We start from the raw sequence: 17980 nt of genomic DNA, 5'->3' as shown, positions 1-17980 counted from the left end.
TTTCCTTCGAGAAACTCAAAGTGACTTCAGAACACTCATTCCCCCTATCACTTGGCGGGGGCAGGGTGAGTATTCTGTCTCCAGGTTACCTCCAGGGAAATCGAGGCCCAGCAAAGGAGCATAGGAGACCTTGTGTCCTAGGACCTTGTGTCCTAGACCTTGTGTCCTAGGGTAGTTAGGCGACAAGGAGCTTCGATTTACTGAATAAGCAATACGATAATTAAGATATTGCAGCAAATCTAAAATTATAACTCGTGCCCATGTCCCCACAGCCCATGCAAAAGCTCGTGCAAAAAGCCTACGTTTGAGAGATACCAGGAGACATGCCTAGTTTTGCACTACATCATACTCTTTTTCAAGTTTTTTTTAAGTTTCTTTGTTTTGAGAGAGAGAGAGACGCAGCACGAGCGGGGGAGGAGCAGAGAGAGAGAATCCCAGGCAGGCTCTGTGCCATCAGCGCAGAGCCCGACGCAGGGCTCGAACCCACGAACCGCGAGATCAAGACCTGAGCCGAACGAAGCCAAGAGTTGGACGCTTAACCGAACAAGCCACCCAGGCGCCCCTATACTCTTTTATGTTTACCACTGACCTGCAAGAATTGTGGGGTCTATCTCGAGTTTGTGCCTCCCCTCGTGCAGGGCAGCTGCGACCCTACGTGGGGTAGGAGCCTAACACCCTTGCCTTTGAAGCTCTTTATGCTCCTAGCACAGCAGGAGCTGCGACACTTCTGTCTTGCACCCACCCGGGGCTACATATTACGGCCCTTCCATCATCTTCTTTTGTAGCCTGCACGACAGCAACAGTCCAGCAAAATACTATCGCCGTTGTCCGCAGGAGACAACGTAGGACGGGAGCGTTCTAGAAGCTGTGAAAGTGAACCTAACAACTGCCGAAGGGATGGAGCCACGTGTGCTTTTTTGTCCTTCCTCAGGTTTCTGTCGCTCGGCATATAAACCGGGCACGGCCCAACGCAGTCCCTAACACGGAAAACTACGCGAAGCACAGACAGGCATTTGCAGGTCGGAATCAAAGGGAGAACCAGCAGAGGGAGGAGACCTAGGAGTTCTCCCGAGCATGGCTTGCTGCGTGCTCTTGTCCAAACCACTTTCCTTCTCTAGACCTCTGTTGCCTCAGTGGAACCGTGAACGGTCCTGGGGACAGAAGGCAGGCAAGAAAAGGTATGCAGGGGGGGCTCAGGGAAAGCCAGATGACCTCAGAGAGAGAGAGAGAGCTGTATCAGAAGGAACAGTAATAAATGAGCTTTTACAAATCAGAGATAAAAGCGGCCAAGTTATTTTTAGAAAATAATTCGTGTGGGCGCTTGCTGCCTCTTTCCCTCCGTGCCAAGTGCGCAGAATGTGGGTCAGGCAGAAAAGCAATTACCCTTTGATTTAACTGGAGGGCAGTGTTGATTAGAAGATATTCCTGGTAAAATTCCATTGCCACCTTCCCTCTCTGAGAAAGGTGACTTCTCACAGCCCATCTGCATGCAACCCTTGACTTCCTTTTTCTTTGTCCTTGTGAGGAGTCCGGTCAGCCACACCTCTCTCGTTATATTTAGGGCTCATCCTGAGCAATTCCAGGAGATGTCAGAATTCTTAAGCAAGATCAAGCCCCGTCTCCTTGGTGTGTCTTTCCAGAAACTTCCATCAAATGACTTGGAAGGAGGGCAGGACATTCTCGTCAGCGGGGTCAGACAAAGCTGCATGTCCCTGACGCTCGCAGGCCCCGTGCCCTGGCCCGGACCTCTGGTTCATGGGTCAGCTCTTCTCAACATTCCAAGACAGTGGCGAGATCAGCTGGTCTAGACCCTGAGATTTCATTCAACCGTGTTTCATATTTTACAAGAGGGTAGGAGGATGGTTCAGTCAGCTGAGCGGCCGACTCTTGATTTTGGCTCAGGTCATGATTTCACGGTCGTGGGATCGAGCCCCACGTCGGGCTTCTCTCTCCCTCTGCCCCCTCCCCCCCACCCCTGCTCACACATGTGCGCTCTCTTTCAAAACAAACTTAAAAAAAAAAAGTCAACAGAGATATTAAGAGGCTAGATAACCTGCCAAAAATATCAGCCCTTTTACTGTTGAAAAACTGGAAGCAAATTCGATTTCATAAATGTATTTACACTAGATGACAAGTTTCTCATTAAACTGTGTGGTCTTTTTTTTTTTTTTTTTTTTTTTCAGATGGGCTGCTTGTTTTTATTGGTCAGAATGCCTGGGTTCTGGCTTCAGCTCTGGTCCTAAATTGCTAATTAGGTATGGACCAGCCACTTGCCATTCTCTTTGTCTCAGCTTTTCCTTAAAACAAAGGGCAATATTACTCTTCAGAGTAGCATAGGCTTGTCTTGGAAATCACTATCGATTCCCTCAAAAGAAGGATGCTAGGATTATGCCAACCTTCCCACATGCACTGGGAATCAGTGGTCCCACTCAGGCCTCCCAGGGGATGCACGTAATTGTCACAACATGTCGCCTCTGTTTTTTATTTCATGTGTCTGCTCTCTCTCCCCTGCTGGACTCAAACTCCTTGAGGACAGGACCACATTTAAAAATTCTAGGGGCGCCTGGGTGGCGCAGTCGGTTAAGCGTCCAACTTCAGCCAGGTCATGATCTCGCGGTCCGTGAGTTCGAGCCCCGCGTCAGGCTCTGGGCTGATGGCTCGGAGCCTGGAGCCTGTTTCCGATTCTGTGTCTCCCTCTCTCTCTGCCCCTCCCCCGTTCATGCTCTGTCTCTCTCTGTCCCAAAAATAAAATAAAAAACGTTGAAAAAAAAAATTCTAGTATATTTCTGGGAATGCAAGCTGGTACAGCCACTCTGGAAAACAGTATGGAGGTTCCTCAAAAAACTTAACATAGAACTACCCTACGACCCAGCAATTGCACTACTAGGCATTTATCCACGGGAAACAGGTGTGCTGTTTCGAAGGGACACATGCACCCCCATGTTTATAGCAGCACTATCAACAATAGCCAAAGTATAGAAAGAGCCCAAATGTCGGTCGATGGATGAATGGATAAAGAAGATGTGGGATATATACACAATGGAGTATTACTCGGCAATCCAAAAGAATGAAATCTTGCCATTTGCAACTATGTGGATGGAACTGGAGGGTATTATGCTAAGCGAAATTAGAGAAAGACAAAAATCCTATGACTTCACTCATATGAGGACTTTAAGAGACAAAACAGAGGAACATAAGGGAAGGGACACAAAAGTAATATAAAAACAGGGAGGGGGACAAAACAGAAGAGACTCATAAATATGGAGAACAAACTGAGGGTTACGGGAGAGGTGGTGGGAGGGGAGATGGGCTAAAAGGGTCAGAGGCACTAAGGAATCTACTCCTGAAATCACTGTTGCACTATATGCTAATTTGGATGTAAATTAAAAAAAATAAAATAAAAAATAAAATTCTAGTATGTTCCATGGTAACTTACATGCCATAGATACTTAGCAAGTATCTGTTAATTATGTGTTCAGATATATATATACGTATATATGTATATATATATATTGTGTTCATATATATATTGTGTTCATATATATATATATTGTGTTCAGATATATATATATACATATATATATGTATATATATATATTTGTATTTCTGTGTCCTCCTTACCTAAGATCTGGATGAGGTCTTCTATTAACTCCATGAATTTATAGAATTAAAATCTTTTCCAACATACTTTTCTACTCTCCCTTTTCACTTCTGCATCATTCCAGTAAGGTTGGCAGGGCAGACAGGACAACGGGGCTATTACACAGATGAGTCACTTGGGACCCGGGGAGGAGGGCTGCAAGCTCAGAACTTCCCAAGGAAGCAGGCCGAGCCCGGAGGAAATTGTGGTCCGGTGCTCACTCCACTGCTTGCCTTTGGTCCCCATCTCCCCGTAGCAGGGAGCTGCCCGTGCTCCCGGTTCTGGCCGCACCCCCTGTGCCTCCGGTAGGGTCAGGAGCCACAGTGAGACATTACCTCATGGTTGGCAAACCGGATATCTCGCGAGAATATGGTAGCCACCCAGTCACAGCCGAGTTTGACATCGATGTTCTGGGCTAGTTTCTCCAGGGTGGGTAAGTGGCTAGCTTGGAAGTGGTAAGCCAGGGTTACGTGCAGCTGCTTCTTGTGAGGTTCCACGTGTACTTCTGGAAACAAAGGAAGGGAACCGTTATTGGAACGTGGTCAGCAGAGCAACGGTGGAGGCTCCAGGAAGAACACGGAAGGATTGCCCTCATAAATCCCGCCTCCCATGTGACAAAGGAGGGCATCCCGTGGCCGGACAAGAGCTGCTGCTGTCCTTCACAGCAGCGGAATAAGGGGACAGGCAGGTGCAACAGATCGCGAACAGCCTACAGTTCGAGAGGGAAAGGGCCACACCTGGCTCCCGACAAGGGAAGCGGAGAGGTCATTGTTTGGGTCGGCGTTGCCTCCTAGTAACACACGGAGGATCACCAGCCCGAGGAGACCGCGACCTCAAAGGATGAGCTAATTCACGCCAAAGCAGAGATCCTGCGACGGCGTGCGGGCCAGGGCCGATCACCGTCGTTTTGAAATCGCGTCTCTTGGCTTCTGGGCGGCTCCGACAGAGGAGCCAGGGGAAAAGATGGAATATTTTCAAGGTCCAAGACAGGGTTTTCCAGGGTTTAAAACAGAATGATTCTCTGTTGTGGGGGCTGCCCCGTGCACTGTGGGGTCTGCGGCCCCATCCCCGGCCCCCACCCACTAGATTCCGGTAGTACAACCTCAGAAGTTGTGGCAACCAAAAACGACTCCAGACACGGCCACGTGTGCCCCGGGGGATGAAATCTCCCCGACTGAAGCCACTGCTTTAAAGTATACAACGGACTGGTGGGGTGCCTGGGTGACGCGGTTAAACGTCCGACTCTCGATTTCGGCTCAGGTCGTCATCTCACGGTTCATGAGTTCTAGCCCTGCATCGGGCTCTGTGCGGATAGCGTGGAGCCTGCTTGGGATTCTGTCTCTCCTCCTCTCTGCCCCTCCCCTGCTTGTGCTTTCTCTCTCTCTCAAAATACATAAGTAAACTTGAAAAAATATATATATATACAGACTGTGCTTCTAAGACACTGTAAGAAACAAAACAAACAAAACGGTGAATTATGTTTCTCTTTTGTACATCTTTACATGGGGGAGATCCATCTACTGTCCAAGCTAGAACAGCGCAGAAGATACAACCAAAGGGAAGGTAGGGAATTTGCGAAGGTAGGGAATTGAGGGGCTTGTTCATGTCCCAGGGAGACAGATGTAGCAGTTGGATATTTTTCTGTTACACTACATCGTATTTTTTTTGGGTGTAAGCCCCGTGAGGCAAGGTTTTCTGTGTCCTGTTTGCAATGAATCCCCAGTGCTCAGGACGTGATATAGGCTTTTAGGATTCGGTCAATGATCGAACATACATGCATGATGAATCTCCTTAAGCCACCCAGGACGGAGGAGGACAAGAAATCTACTTGCTGATGGACTCTGGGTCTGCAGAAAAGTCTAGAATATCGAGGCATAGGTTCTAGGGCCAAGACGGGATGGCCAGCCATCCACGTAAGGAGGCAAGAAGCTGGACCAGCTACCCAGGGCAGCGCCACCCGGTTCTCCCGGTCACCACCAGGGGGCCGCACAGGGGCAGAGATCGAGCGGCCGAGTTCTTAGACAGAGTGGCCAAGTGGAGAAGAGCTGGCCCTCCCTTGCCTACAAGGAAAGCAAGCAAGGGCCTCGCAGCCTCTCACTCATCATGCGCCTTAAGAGTCTGGCACAGCCCTGGCTGAGACCCGCTTTACACATTTGTGAAGGATTTGAGTTTTGTGGCCACACCACCAGTTTTGGGTCTTGTGGGAGTTTTAGTGGTTTTGGTAATAGCTACTGTAGAATGAAAAAGAGTCATTTTCCTGAAGTGGAGGGATAGGAACAGGAAACAATTTGCCTCTCTATTATGTCATTTCTCTGAAATATTAAGCCATGAAATGGCAGGCCCCAGCGAAGTCAGAAAGCAGAGCCTGGTCCTGGGAGAAGAAGGGGTGCCTGGGGAGGGGCTCTAAGGAGCCCCCCACTTCCCTAAGTAGAAGAGGTATCTTAAGGGTCACAGCTCCTCTGAGAGGGGAGACCTCCCTGCAATCCTGCTCGGTGACGCTGAGCCTTCGCTACACTCTTTCTAGAATCCTGAGCCCTAACGGGGGCTTTTCTGGTAAAGAACACTAAGCAAAATGGCAGGTGAGTTATAGGTCAGAGGTTCGGAGACCAAGGGGCAAAGCAGGGGTTTTACTCAGGTCTCTCCCGTCTCCATCCCTCCTTGAAAGGGGCGGGGTGCGGGGGGTGCTGGCCAACTCTGGGCCTCCTCCAGTTTGCATGCGATGCTCAGATTCAGCTGTACCGTTCACGCCCAGCTCTGCTCTGCTGGGGGCTCTGCTCCACACAAGCCTCTGCACACACTTTGTTCCTTCCTGCCTGCAGGGCCCTTTCTCCACTGTAGGGATCCACATCGCCCAGCCCAGCATGCATTTCCTTTTTTGCGAAGGGGGAGCCACTGCATCCTATGATGGCCTTTCTCTTCTCAGAGCTCTCTGTGAGCACAGGTACTTGAACCTGTATCTCGGGCCTGGAGAAACCACTTGTCACGTTGCTTTCTTCACGGATGAATGCATCGCGGTCCCTAAGAAATACCCACTGATGGTGATTTCTCAAGGGAACCAGCAGAAACTGCCCCCTGCCAACTCTTCCCCCCTCGACCCCACTGTCTGTCTGTCCCACTGCAGGTAAGGCTCACCTTGACCTAAGTGAGCTCGTCTGTACCTATAGGCAGACCGGAAAGCTCTGGCAACTTCTCCCACTTGTCCCCTCTCCGTGCTTCCTGCCTCTAAGTCAACACATATGCTGAGCATCTTTTAAGCTAATTCCTTTGGTGGGAAATCTCAGCTGGCTTGAACTAAGACCTGCCATGGAAAGAGCAAGAAACAGCTTGAAGGGGTGACATTTCTGGACAGACTGTTGAAGCTTCGGGACCCCTCTAATGGGTTTCGGGGAGTTGCGGGACATGGGCCCGGTGGATCTATTATCTGACACTAAGTGGCTCCACTCTATTCTCTGTGCTGTGCTACCCCGCCGAGCACAGCCCTGGGTCCTCACGGAGTGAGCCGTGAGACCCCGACAGAGGCCTTCATGGCAGGGAGGCTGGCAGGGAAGGAAGGCTCGTTAACTCTGAACTAGAGAGAGGCAGTGGTGCTACAGAGGATGCGCTTACGGCTTCAGTGTGAAACAGTGAGTTGTGAGCCTTCAACTTGGCTGTTGAGGGTCGACGCTGGACATTCTCCCAGGAGGCTTAGCAGAACAGGAGTCTGCTATTTTTAAGAGGGAGCCCACAGGTGCTGCAGGAAAGGGCTGTGCTCCGCGCATCCCTGCAGGGCCCTCCACCTGCCGGCCCCAGCCCAGCCGTCCATAACTCCCGATCCCTTTCCTTCCCCATTTTTGATGAACGGGACCCACGCCTGGCCTGGCAGCTGTCAGCTCACCGGTTTTGGACGCAGCCTCCGCGGCAAAGTCCGCGGCAAACTTCTTGAGGACCTCCGCGCTGTCTTCCTTCACGAAGAGGCCAATGAAGTTGGAGGAGGTATAGAGCTCCAGGGGCAGCGGGGCCGAGAACTTGCACTTCCAGCGACTGACCGTGGTCTGGAGGGCTTCCCCCAGGGCGTCCACCTTGCTGTCCTCACACTGGCAGGGGAAAACAAAACGCTCCATTCAGAGGGGGGCGGAGGTCTACCGCTACTGAACATTTGACATCCTCTGCCCGGGGCTGGAGGCCGAGGACGCCATCCCTAAACCCTCGCTTCTGTCTGTGAGGACGGAGGAGAACTGCAGGCTCCCGGTTATCCGGACGTGGGCCGTCTAACTGGTAAATTCAGCTGGGGCCATGGGACCGACACTTGCCTCCCGCCCTGCCCTGCTGTGCCCCTGGGCGCAGCCTGGTCCAGCGGGAAGGAAGAATAGGGGAATGTGCCCGGAGAAAAAGGCATCTCAGGGTAAAGGATGTGCTTTCCCCTGCTCTCACATCATCTGTGACTTTTCTGTTCTCCTTGGATGATCAGAAGTTGACTCGGCTGCCAGTCTCACGCTAGCTCAGAGAGCTGTGATATCATCTCCCCACCCTCTTGGAGCACTGGGGGAAAATGAGTATCTCTAACGTTCGGAATGCTTTTGAGAAAGATCCTGGAATGACTGGGAGGAAGTGATAATCATTATAATTCTCAGAGGGAACGGTAAGAAAGAAGGTGTGAGGAACACGGTTTTGTTTTGTTTTGTTTTGTTTGTCTTAAAGAGGCAGAGACAATCTGGAAAAAAAATACTTCAAAATACTTTTTGAAAATGTTGTCTAAAAGTGCTACCATTCTGCCTCATCTCGAATACACCTGGATAAGCCAATTCTGCTCTATCTCCACAGGGAACTAAAGTAGATGAAAAGTATTTATATTTATTACACGGAGGGGGATTTAATTTAGTCATTAAGTAAGCTCTGTGATAGCTAGGATTATGGAGGTTAGGTAACTATGGCGGGTCACAGGTATCTTTGCTGTCTCTAGAAAGATCTGGTGAGACAAAACTCGTGGCCAGAGGGTCTATGAGGCTAAAGTCCCCTCCCGTGTCTGTAGAGCACATTTCTTGTTCCTAGCTCCCTAATTTCTACTCTTACCCGTGGACCAGGGTGGAAATGCTTTAGTTTCAGTGTTGGGGCCGCCCATCCAGGTCCTGACTCAGTGGGTCAGGCTTGTCCCTAGAGTCCTGAGGAACAGCAATCATCATGATGGTGCATCCGACCCGGGGTGCTCCTGGGCCCCGGCAGATGGGACCTTACTCATTCCTTAACGGTCCATCCAAGCCCAGGAGCCCGTGACTCCTTCGGCCAGCTCCCCAAGGCTGCTGACTCTGACTCCAGGTCCCAAGGCGCTGGCTGGGGTGTGGCAGCCAGGCTCCCCGGGCAGGGGCTGAGGGGCTGGGGGGCCGGGGCAGGGTCTGCGGCTCACCATGAAGAACTGGCAGAGGGTGATGTGGGGGAAGATGTTGTGGGCTTTGTTCTTCCCGCAGATCTGCTTCGACTGTTGCCAAAAGTCGGAGAGCTTCTGTGCTAAGGGGCCGGTGGGTCGGAGGTAGAGGACGTACTCCCGGGGCAGGGGGTCATCCAGGAAGGGGTCGCCGACATGGGAGAACAACCTGCCAGAGAGGAGGGAGCCAAGCAGGACCCGCTTGAGAACAATGGAAGGGAAGGAAGACCCGAAAGGGACAGATCCGCCCTCCAAAGGCTCCATACCCCAGGCACTGTAAGGGGATGGGTTTTCGTTTTTGTGCTTTAAAAATCCATCCTGGGGCGCCTGGGTGGCTCAGTCGGTTAAGCCTCCGACTTCGGCTCAGGTCATGATCTCACGGCTCGTGAGTTCGAGTCCCACATCGGGCCCTGTGCTGACAGCTCAGAGCCTGGAGCCTGCTTCGGATTCTGTGTCTCCCTCTCTCTCTGCCCCTCCCCCACTCATGCTCTGTCTCTGTCTCTGTCTCTCTCTCAAAAATAAACATTAAAAAAAAAAATCCATCCCTACGATTAAACCCACATGCCTCCAGACAGGAGCGTAGGGACCTGCCCTGGGCAGTGATGTCCCGCAAGGTGTTTTTGTTTTGTTTTGTTTTGTTGAAATCGATTCACCCAGCACCCACGCACCTAAGGTGTATCTTTGAGTGAAGTCGGGGGACAGATACCGTGTTAGGGGCTGTATCGTGGAAATGCTTTGAATTTCTTTAAACAGCTTTAAGGAGAAGCACGCCCTGGAACCAAGACCCAGGAGGCCATGAGCTTGATAACCCTGTCACATGTCACATGGCTTGTCACATGGTCTTTTGCCCCCCACCCCCCGCCCGGTCCGTTAGAGAAAGGCTGCACATCCCTGCTCAACCACGTACACTTAGAGTTAATTATATGCTATTTTCCCTATTTATTTATTTCATACCAACCAGTCACATGCTGCCTGAACACTTCTCCCTCCTGTGGATGCCAAGGCTTTTTGTCTGGAAGAAGAAATCAAATTTCTATTGTTAGTATTTTTAGCCTCCGATCAGCCTTTCTCACTGCTGTGGCGACAGTGTGAAGGAGACGACATCAGAGCCTCCTCAATGGCGTGTGGGGGTGGGGGTGAGACCAGACACCTGCAGCAAGGACGCCCCCTCCCCCCAAGGGTCCTAGCGAGGCATATGGAAATTAGGACTTGTAATTAATTTCCATGTAATTAGCACTGGATTTGCATGCAGCCCGACAGCCATGCAGTCTATTTTCAGCAGTTTCCACATTAGAATTTTATTTTTGCTTCCCTAAAGGTTGCCTGTCTTGGTCCGTCCTCCTTCCTTTTCACCCACTCTCATTGACCCAGATCCCCGGCGGAGCAGTTTTGTGTTTGCAGCCCCTTGGCAAAGCGTGTTAGAAGCTGATGCCCACAAGGATGCTTGCTTTGGTCCAGTTCAGTGACCCCTCCCACCCATCTCCAGCCACCACCCACAGCCTCAGGCTAGATCTATAATCTCCCCGCTATTTTAGACGCCTCTGGGGACAAAAGACAGGTTGAGTGTGGCCCAGAGCTCTGCCTCCATCACTCCCCCTGCTGGAGTCAAAACTCTATTACTGGACGGGGCGGTGTCACAGGAAGGTGACAGCGGTGAGGCCCTTGGGCACAAGCACGCGAGTAAGAGTGTCTCAAATCTCAGGTCTCTGAGAGCCAGCCAGTCCTGGCAAAGCTTTGTCACCAGCTTTGCCTTGCATCCATTCGTTCTGCATTCATGCTTCCGTTTGCTCGAGAAATACTTCCTGAAGTGCAACGATTTTGTCAGCACTGTGCTAAGCTCCAGGAATACGGTGACAAACAAGACTTCTACGGTCCCCACCCTCATGGAGATTTGGGTGGAGCGGGCATGAAAACCTTGATTGTACAGATACTTACATTGGTGGTGAGTGCAATGAAGGGAAAGCATGGGGAGCCCTAAGAACGTAGGACGGGAACACTGAACTTGGGCTGGTCAAGGGGTCAGGGAAGGCTTCACTGAGGAAGCATTTTGAGTGGGATCCAAATAGTGTAGACGCCTCTGGGCAGGGGTGGGTGGGTGGGAAGGTTGTGGTGGCAGCCACTTAGCATATCTGCTCTGTAGGTGTGTACCTAAGGGGCCTTGAACTCTCATCTGACCCCACGGAGTTGATCGATAAGTGGCCGTTCCCATCCCTTGTAGTCTACAGATCCCGGTTCTTTGGAAGAGGGAGGAAAGGGAAGGGAATTCTAGCTTCAGTTGATACTCTCCAAACACCCTTCTTCCAACTGGCCACTAAAGCCAGCTTCTCTGTCCATCGCCTGGGCCCTCTGTGGAGCAACCAGAAGGGCTGGTGCTGTGAATCACAGGGGTCAGCCTGGAAGGACCTTCAGATCATCTGTGAGTGAGCCCAACTTCTTCACTTTACCCCGGAGGATCTCAGGTGAGGGCTCAAAGCAGCCTGTCCCTACCATTGGCTCTGTAGCTCGGTTCCACAGCCCAAAGATCAATTTAATACCTTCTCCCGTATGAAATTCTGAGCATAAACACCATATGATCAGGATTAGGATATCTACACAGCTAAGTAGAACAGCATTACAGAAGCAAGCCAGACAGCCCCCTCTGAACCCCTCAGAACAAAAGCTGGTACAGAAAAGGCTGGAAACCCAGGGACCCCCCTCCCTCCCCCCTCCACACATACTCGCCCCAGACCTTAAGGTGCTTAATTGCTGCCACGTTGCCCACTTATTAGAGGCACACATCGTATGCTTTTTTTTTGGATGCAGAACCCACATACCCACGAAAGAATGCAAATCATGGTCTTTTAGGTTAGAATCTCTGAGGAATTAAATTCACCAAAAAAAGACCCATTGTTTCAAAAACCCGGGGAAGGAAAAACTCATTTGTGATACAATGTCCTATTTATATAAAGGATCCAATTTCTTTCTTTCTTTCTTTCTTTCTTTCTTTCTTTCTTTTCTTTTTTTTACAGGCCCTTCCCCCAGTGAAATATATCTGACTGAAATTTAATTCATTTTTCCTTAAGCACCAGGAGTATCATCTGGAAATGAGAGATCTAATTAAGTTATGGTCCCCATAACTCAAAAGACAGGTTTTGGAGAGGGCTCAAAGATATAATTGAGAAAGATAATGAAAGGTTTGGGTGACAAGGCTCCGATGAAAGGTTAAGAAAACCCAAATCTTTCTGAAGAAGACAGGTCTGAGAAATCTTCATTCAATTTTATGGAAGGTTCTTGTATCTGATGTACCTTCTCTAGCAAGGGCCAAAGTAAAATAAGCTTTGGGGCACCTGGGTGGCTCAGTCAGTTAAGCGGCCGACTTCGGCTCAGGTCATGATCTCACAGTCCGTGAGTTCAAGCCCCGCGTCGGGCTCTGTGCTGACAGCTCAGAGCCTGGAGCCTGTTTCGGATTCTGTGTCTCCGTCTCTCTCTGCCCCTCCCCTATTCATGCTCTGTCTCTCTCTGTCTCAAAAATAAATAAACGTTAAAAAAAAAAATAATAAGCTTTGGCTAGAGCACAAAGGGCTCACGTTAGACACCAGAAAGAACTTTCTGGGGGGCGCCTGGGTGGCTCAGTTGGTTAAGCATCTGACTTCGGCTCAGGTCATGATCTTGCTGTTCATGAGTTCGAGCTGCTTGCCTGTGCTGACAGTTCAGAGCCTGGAGCCTGCCTCAGATTCTGTGTCTCCCTCTCTCTCTCTGGCCCTCCCTCATTTGCACTGTCTCTCCCTCTCTCAAAAATAAATAAACATTAAAAAGAAAAACTTTCTGGAAGGAAGGTGTTGTGAAAGTGAGGTGCTCTGTTTTTTGTTGTTGTTGTTGTTGGCGGCGGTGGGGGGGGGGGAGTAGAGAAAGTTTCTAGAAAGCCATTACCGATCGGAAACAGAGGAATGGGATTCTCTGGGCAGCGGGAGTAAAAGCACCGCTTCCCTAGGGTCACAAGCCACAGGCAGGGCTCTGCTGCTCCTTCACACACTACCAGGCTGACAATGGTTTGGGTGGTGTTCCCAGAACTCTGCCCACAGAACAGACGGAACATGGGCAGTGGCACAGCACATCTCCCCGCTCCACCCTGCTGTACAAAGACTGTTGCTATAGAGCTCCCACCTCCACGGCCCATCGATGGGGCCAATGCCAAGAACAGCGGGGTGTGCGGGGTGGACCCCAAACACCAGGCTGAGCCTGTACAGCTGCTCCGCTCGGAGTGACTCAGAAGTTGGCAGACTGTCGGAGACCCTGGGCCGATCAAGGCGGAGTATCCCTTTAAACTCAAAGGCGAGTGGTCTAGCCATTGGATTATAGCAGCCGATTATTCAGATGGGATCTTTGTGGTTGGACTTGGCGGGACACGGGAAATGCTGCAGCTCTGTTACGTGAGAACACAAATGTCACCTCTGATCCTGGTCCTAACCTTGCCCATTATGTCTAGGGTTCATTTGTAGCAGAAGGTGGGGGGAAAAAAACCCCAAAAACCAACCAAACAAACAAAAAAACCAACTCAAACTCTGATGTCCTACTCATGGTGGTTTGAAAGAACAGCACCACTCAGATCAAAGCAATGGCTCACCGACAGATCAGGCAAGCATCTGTGAGGACACTAGCCCACACGGGAGGAACCAGCAGCCCCCACTGATGGCCTTGCTTCGCTCTCGCTGGGATCCCTCCCACTGTCTGCCCTCAGCTCTCCTGAATTTTAGGTTCCAGGTTGGTCTGGCCCCAGGGCCACCGCTCGACCCCACCACCACGGTCACGGAGAGGCCCTCAAGTCTTAAAAGGGCTTGGGAAGGAAATATTCCTTTCTGGTTTGCCTAAGACAAAGTGGCATTCTTCCCTCTGCGTCTTCCTCCCTTCCTTTCTTTCCTCTCGCCTTCGCTTCCTCCCCAGGAACTCTTACCAGGAAACCAAGCGAAAACCAAAACCCAAACCAGAAGTTTAGCTCAGAAAGCTACACTCTAATGGAGTTTGGCCTGGGTCCTTTTGGGAGACCATCGCCTCTGGGTCCTGTGGTTGGGTTCAGGCCTGCCTGTGTGGATTCAGGCCGGCCCCGTGTCCCAGTGCAGCATGATTCCTGCTCCCTCTCAGAACCACAGCTTTTGAGCTGGACTGGAATGTCCTGTTTAAGGGCCACCCTTGGCCGAACACCAGCCGTATGTCAGGCGCTGGGCATAGAGAAGAGGAAAGGGAGTTTCTGGGGCTGGCGTTCTTAAATTGTAGGCCAAGCGACCCTAGGCAGTATAGTACAGATAAGTCTGCGCATGGTGAGCACGAACAATTTCTGTTATGTTCCATGAGGACAGCTAGACCGAGAATCCTCGGCAGACACCAGGTCTCATTGTGGAAACCACATTCATAAAGCTTCTTCTGTTAGCCTGTGATTCCATATCTCTTTCTGTTCGTAAGCCAGACACTTCTTTTAGGCTACCCAGTGAGTTCCGATTCCCTACGGAGTACCGTCAGCTCCCAAATCACTCAATACTGGGATCAATAGTCAAGGCATCCCTGGCTCAGGTAGACAGGTTGGCTCAGACTCCCAGGTTCTCCAGGGTCATTCATCTTTTACGTGCCTTCAGAAGAGTTCTTCCCCTATTTTTCTGCACCTGACAAAACTCAGATATCTGACACCGGAATCTTTTAAAACACAAGAAGCAACACACATACTACTAGAAAAGGAAGGACATTCCCTCAAAGTAGTAAGAGCTTGATCCAAGCAAGCCGAGCTTTCCAATTACTTGAAGTTGTTCTGTCCTTGGCTTTGGATTGCTGGTCAGCACATCTTGCGGCCTCCAGATCGTGTACGCTCTTGCTTTGGTTCCCTGTGACCGAAAACTTCGTTATGTAGGAAAAGAGAAGACAGGAGGCCAAGCCTGTAATCCTGCAAGTGGATGAAACTCCCCATGCGACGAAAATTCTATCATTCCTTCATGTAGCTAAGTAATCTCAAATATTAGCAATATTTAATGCTCACTGTAGGATTAAAAAAAAAAGTTCTCAACCTCCAGGATACCAGTTGTTACATTTTCCACATCTAATACTTTGAATTCAATTAAAGGATGACCTAATTAACCAGATACCTTATTCTCTTTCCTCACAATTAGCTTAATGATCTGTGCTAGACTGGGGAGCGAGCAAACTTAGAGGGAACCCAACTTCTGTTTTTCCTGGTTGGAAAGTCCAGCCCTATCAAGGGGCCACTGGTTCCACTAAACAACGTTGAGGGATTCTGTTAGGGTGTATTTGAAAAACGGACATTGTTTTGTAGTGTGGTTTTAGGGAGAAATACCAGAGGCTTTTAGTGTGCTGGGTGGAGAATTGCCAGCTTAATGCGGACCTTCTTCGGACCTTCTTCATCAGAGAATTGGAGGCGGCTTAACGACTTGCCTGAGGCTGACAGCTATCCTGAGAATAGGGGCAAGCAGGTGACTCTGCACCCACAGCTTGCTCCAGCAGGAGGAAAACAGTCAACACAGTCAATAATGATTGGAGGCCTTCCTTGCACCGAGAGTTTCACAGACTTTAAACGCTCATGAAAAATGGTCAAGCTATATTGTCAAGAAGCCTCCTCTCTGGACCTGGGCAGCTCTCACCTGATAGGTCAGCTGTCCGGTCATTTCTGTGGTTGTCCCAATCCAGGGGCTGCTCCCACAGGCTGTGGCTAAGCTCTGAATCAGTGAAAGAAGTATACTGAACAGTTGACGCCCTGAGCCTAGAGCCCTGGGAAGCATTTCTGCTAACTGCCCCCAAGCTTCCTCTTCTCTGGAAACCCAGGGTGAAGTGGCCCCTACCCTTCTGGCTGGGAATGGTCGTGGACACCTGCTCCTGCCTCCTGGGTGCCTACCTGCTCCTGCCTACCAGAATGGGGTTTCTTGGTAGAAGAGGGAGGTGGAAATGTTGAGAATATTAGCACCTGTCTGCCTGTGCATTTACCTCTGCTCAATCAGCACAGTCCTCCCTCTTATCCTCCACATAAAAGTGAGTAAAACCAAACCTATCCTCTGAAGGAGCAAGTCTAGACATGAAGAAAGCTTTTAGGACTAAAAAAAAAAAAATCAAAAAATGAAAAAAAAAAAACCCACAAAACCCCTACTAATCTCTAAAGGAGAAGTTCTCCCTACCTTATTATCTTTTTTCTATGCATCAGAAATGACTTGTTTCTTGGGCTTTTGCTTAATACCCACTTCCTCTCGGATTCCGACTTTCTCCTCTGGTGAAGGTTTGCTTCCACCTCAAACTATGATCAGCCTGCTTCTGCTTTCTCTTCTGTTAGGTTGGGTAGGGTTGTTTCAGCAATGAGGCATCGCCCACGTGCAGAGCAGAAAGGTGTGAGGACGGGTTGGACACAGAATATGGGGCAGACATGAGTCCAGACACTTCAGGGGCCAAGGATGGGAGATGCTTCCAGAGCAACCAACTTGATCCCCTGAACGTCTCATCCATCGCTGCCCACTAATCGATACTTCATTTTCGGACATAATTACCCTCTCAGCTACCAGTGGCCAATACGACCCATACAAATTTGGTCCCGACTTTAACTGATGGTCAGAAGGCAAATGAATGTTGGGGAGCATTTGAGGAGCATCTAAGAACCACACAAGCCAAAGCAGAGATGGTTATTTTAGCCAAAACTTCTTGGCGGATGTAAAATCAAGGAGTGGCCAAATGCTGTTGCCCCAGTGGGTCCTTGCAGGAGCTGGGACACGGGCACAGGTTCTCAGGTGCTTTTTCCCCAGAGGAAGTTGTTTCCCAACTTGATGCTTTAGTTTTTCATCTTCAAAGAGAAAGTGATGAATGCCCACCCAGGGAGTTTGAGAAAGAAAGGTGTGACATCTGTAAAGTCTTACGAGGTCCTCAGAAGCCACCATAAGTACTAAACCATGATTCTGTGGTTACAAAGGATCTAGAAACTGGCTGGTCCATTCTTCCTTACGGCCAGACAAGGCTGTCCTTCCTTCGAGGTTGCACCTTTGAAGGAATCTTTCTCGTTCTCACAGATCTTCAGGGGAATCCGCCATGTCTCTTGATTATAGAAAGTAATGGCCCTTGAGCTCAGAAAGTTCTTCCGTGTGTTCAGACTCTTCCCAACTGTGCCCAAACTCATGCCACCTTTCCTGTACCTGGTAGGGTCGATCACTCTTTCCTACATAACAAAATAATGTATTCTGTCACTTTGGCCCAAGGAATCCCAGCTACTGTTTGTCACCAAAGGCCAGTAAGAGAGGCTTGCAAGAGGCTGGGCAGTTCAGTTTCACAACCTCACCTCCGAAGTCTCTTGACTCCTCCCTGTGAAGCTGGAGAAGGCCAGTGGAGAGGCCTGTCAATAAACATAAACCATAATGGTCCTACCCATTTCCTTTGGAGGAAATGAATCTAATGGAGAAAGATATATTGATCATAAAGACCCAATCTCGGAATCAGTCTCCTGGCGGTGAACCCTTTCAGTTAGCTGGGGCTAATGGCCTAGGCTTTCAGCTGCTGGGGCCTGTTTGAGAGCTGTACATCTAACAATCGATGGGATCTCAAGCCTGCCAGGGGGCCGGGGACGCGACCACCAAAAGGCTGGCCAACAGGAAGGAAAGTGCTGTGGGCTTTTTTATAAGGCTAATCAGAGAAGGGGAGCGGGGGGAATGCTGAGCTGTTTGGGAGCCTTAAGGAGGCCTTCCAGTTGAAGAAACCCAACCTGTGGTGACACCCCTCTTTCTCTTCTATCAACAAGACTCTATTTTCCAACCCGGAAAGAGCCCATTAAGCCGCTCTCCGCAGGGGGTGGTTAGCAGGGAAAATGCTGCTTAGGTTCCCTGATGTGTTTATGTGGCAGGGCCCAGCGGTCCAGATGGAGAGGCCTTGTTTTGTTCTTGTGTAAAGGGGGCTGAAGCCCTGGCCTCTCTGGAGTTTGTAATTGGGAAACCAGC

At 50.1% G+C, this 17980-nt stretch overlaps 1 protein-coding gene across 2 annotated transcripts in view; it reads right to left on the bottom strand.

Annotated features, from left to right (window-relative positions):
• The window catches only part of UBASH3B (ubiquitin associated and SH3 domain containing B), a 139138-nt gene that overhangs the window by 25855 nt on the left and 95303 nt on the right, over positions 1–17980 (bottom strand). Inside the window, exons 2-5 of one of the 2 annotated variants that reach the window (XM_047877346.1) lie at positions 9993–10050; positions 9021–9207; positions 7515–7713; positions 3976–4145 (exon numbers count right to left, since the gene is read on the bottom strand). In XM_047877346.1, the coding sequence (XP_047733302.1) occupies positions 3976–4145; positions 7515–7713; positions 9021–9207; positions 9993–10050 (614 nt within the window). The remainder of the gene's footprint in view (positions 1–3975; positions 4146–7514; positions 7714–9020; positions 9208–9992; positions 10051–17980) is intronic. The other variant, XM_047877345.1, reaches the window with a different exon arrangement.

The sequence above is a fragment of the Prionailurus viverrinus genome, chromosome D1, assembly GCF_022837055.1.
Source record: "Prionailurus viverrinus isolate Anna chromosome D1, UM_Priviv_1.0, whole genome shotgun sequence".
NCBI lineage: Eukaryota > Metazoa > Chordata > Mammalia > Carnivora > Felidae > Prionailurus > Prionailurus viverrinus.
The sequence above is the reverse complement of the archived record's forward strand: the minus strand, read 5'-3'. Positions and strand labels throughout refer to the sequence as shown.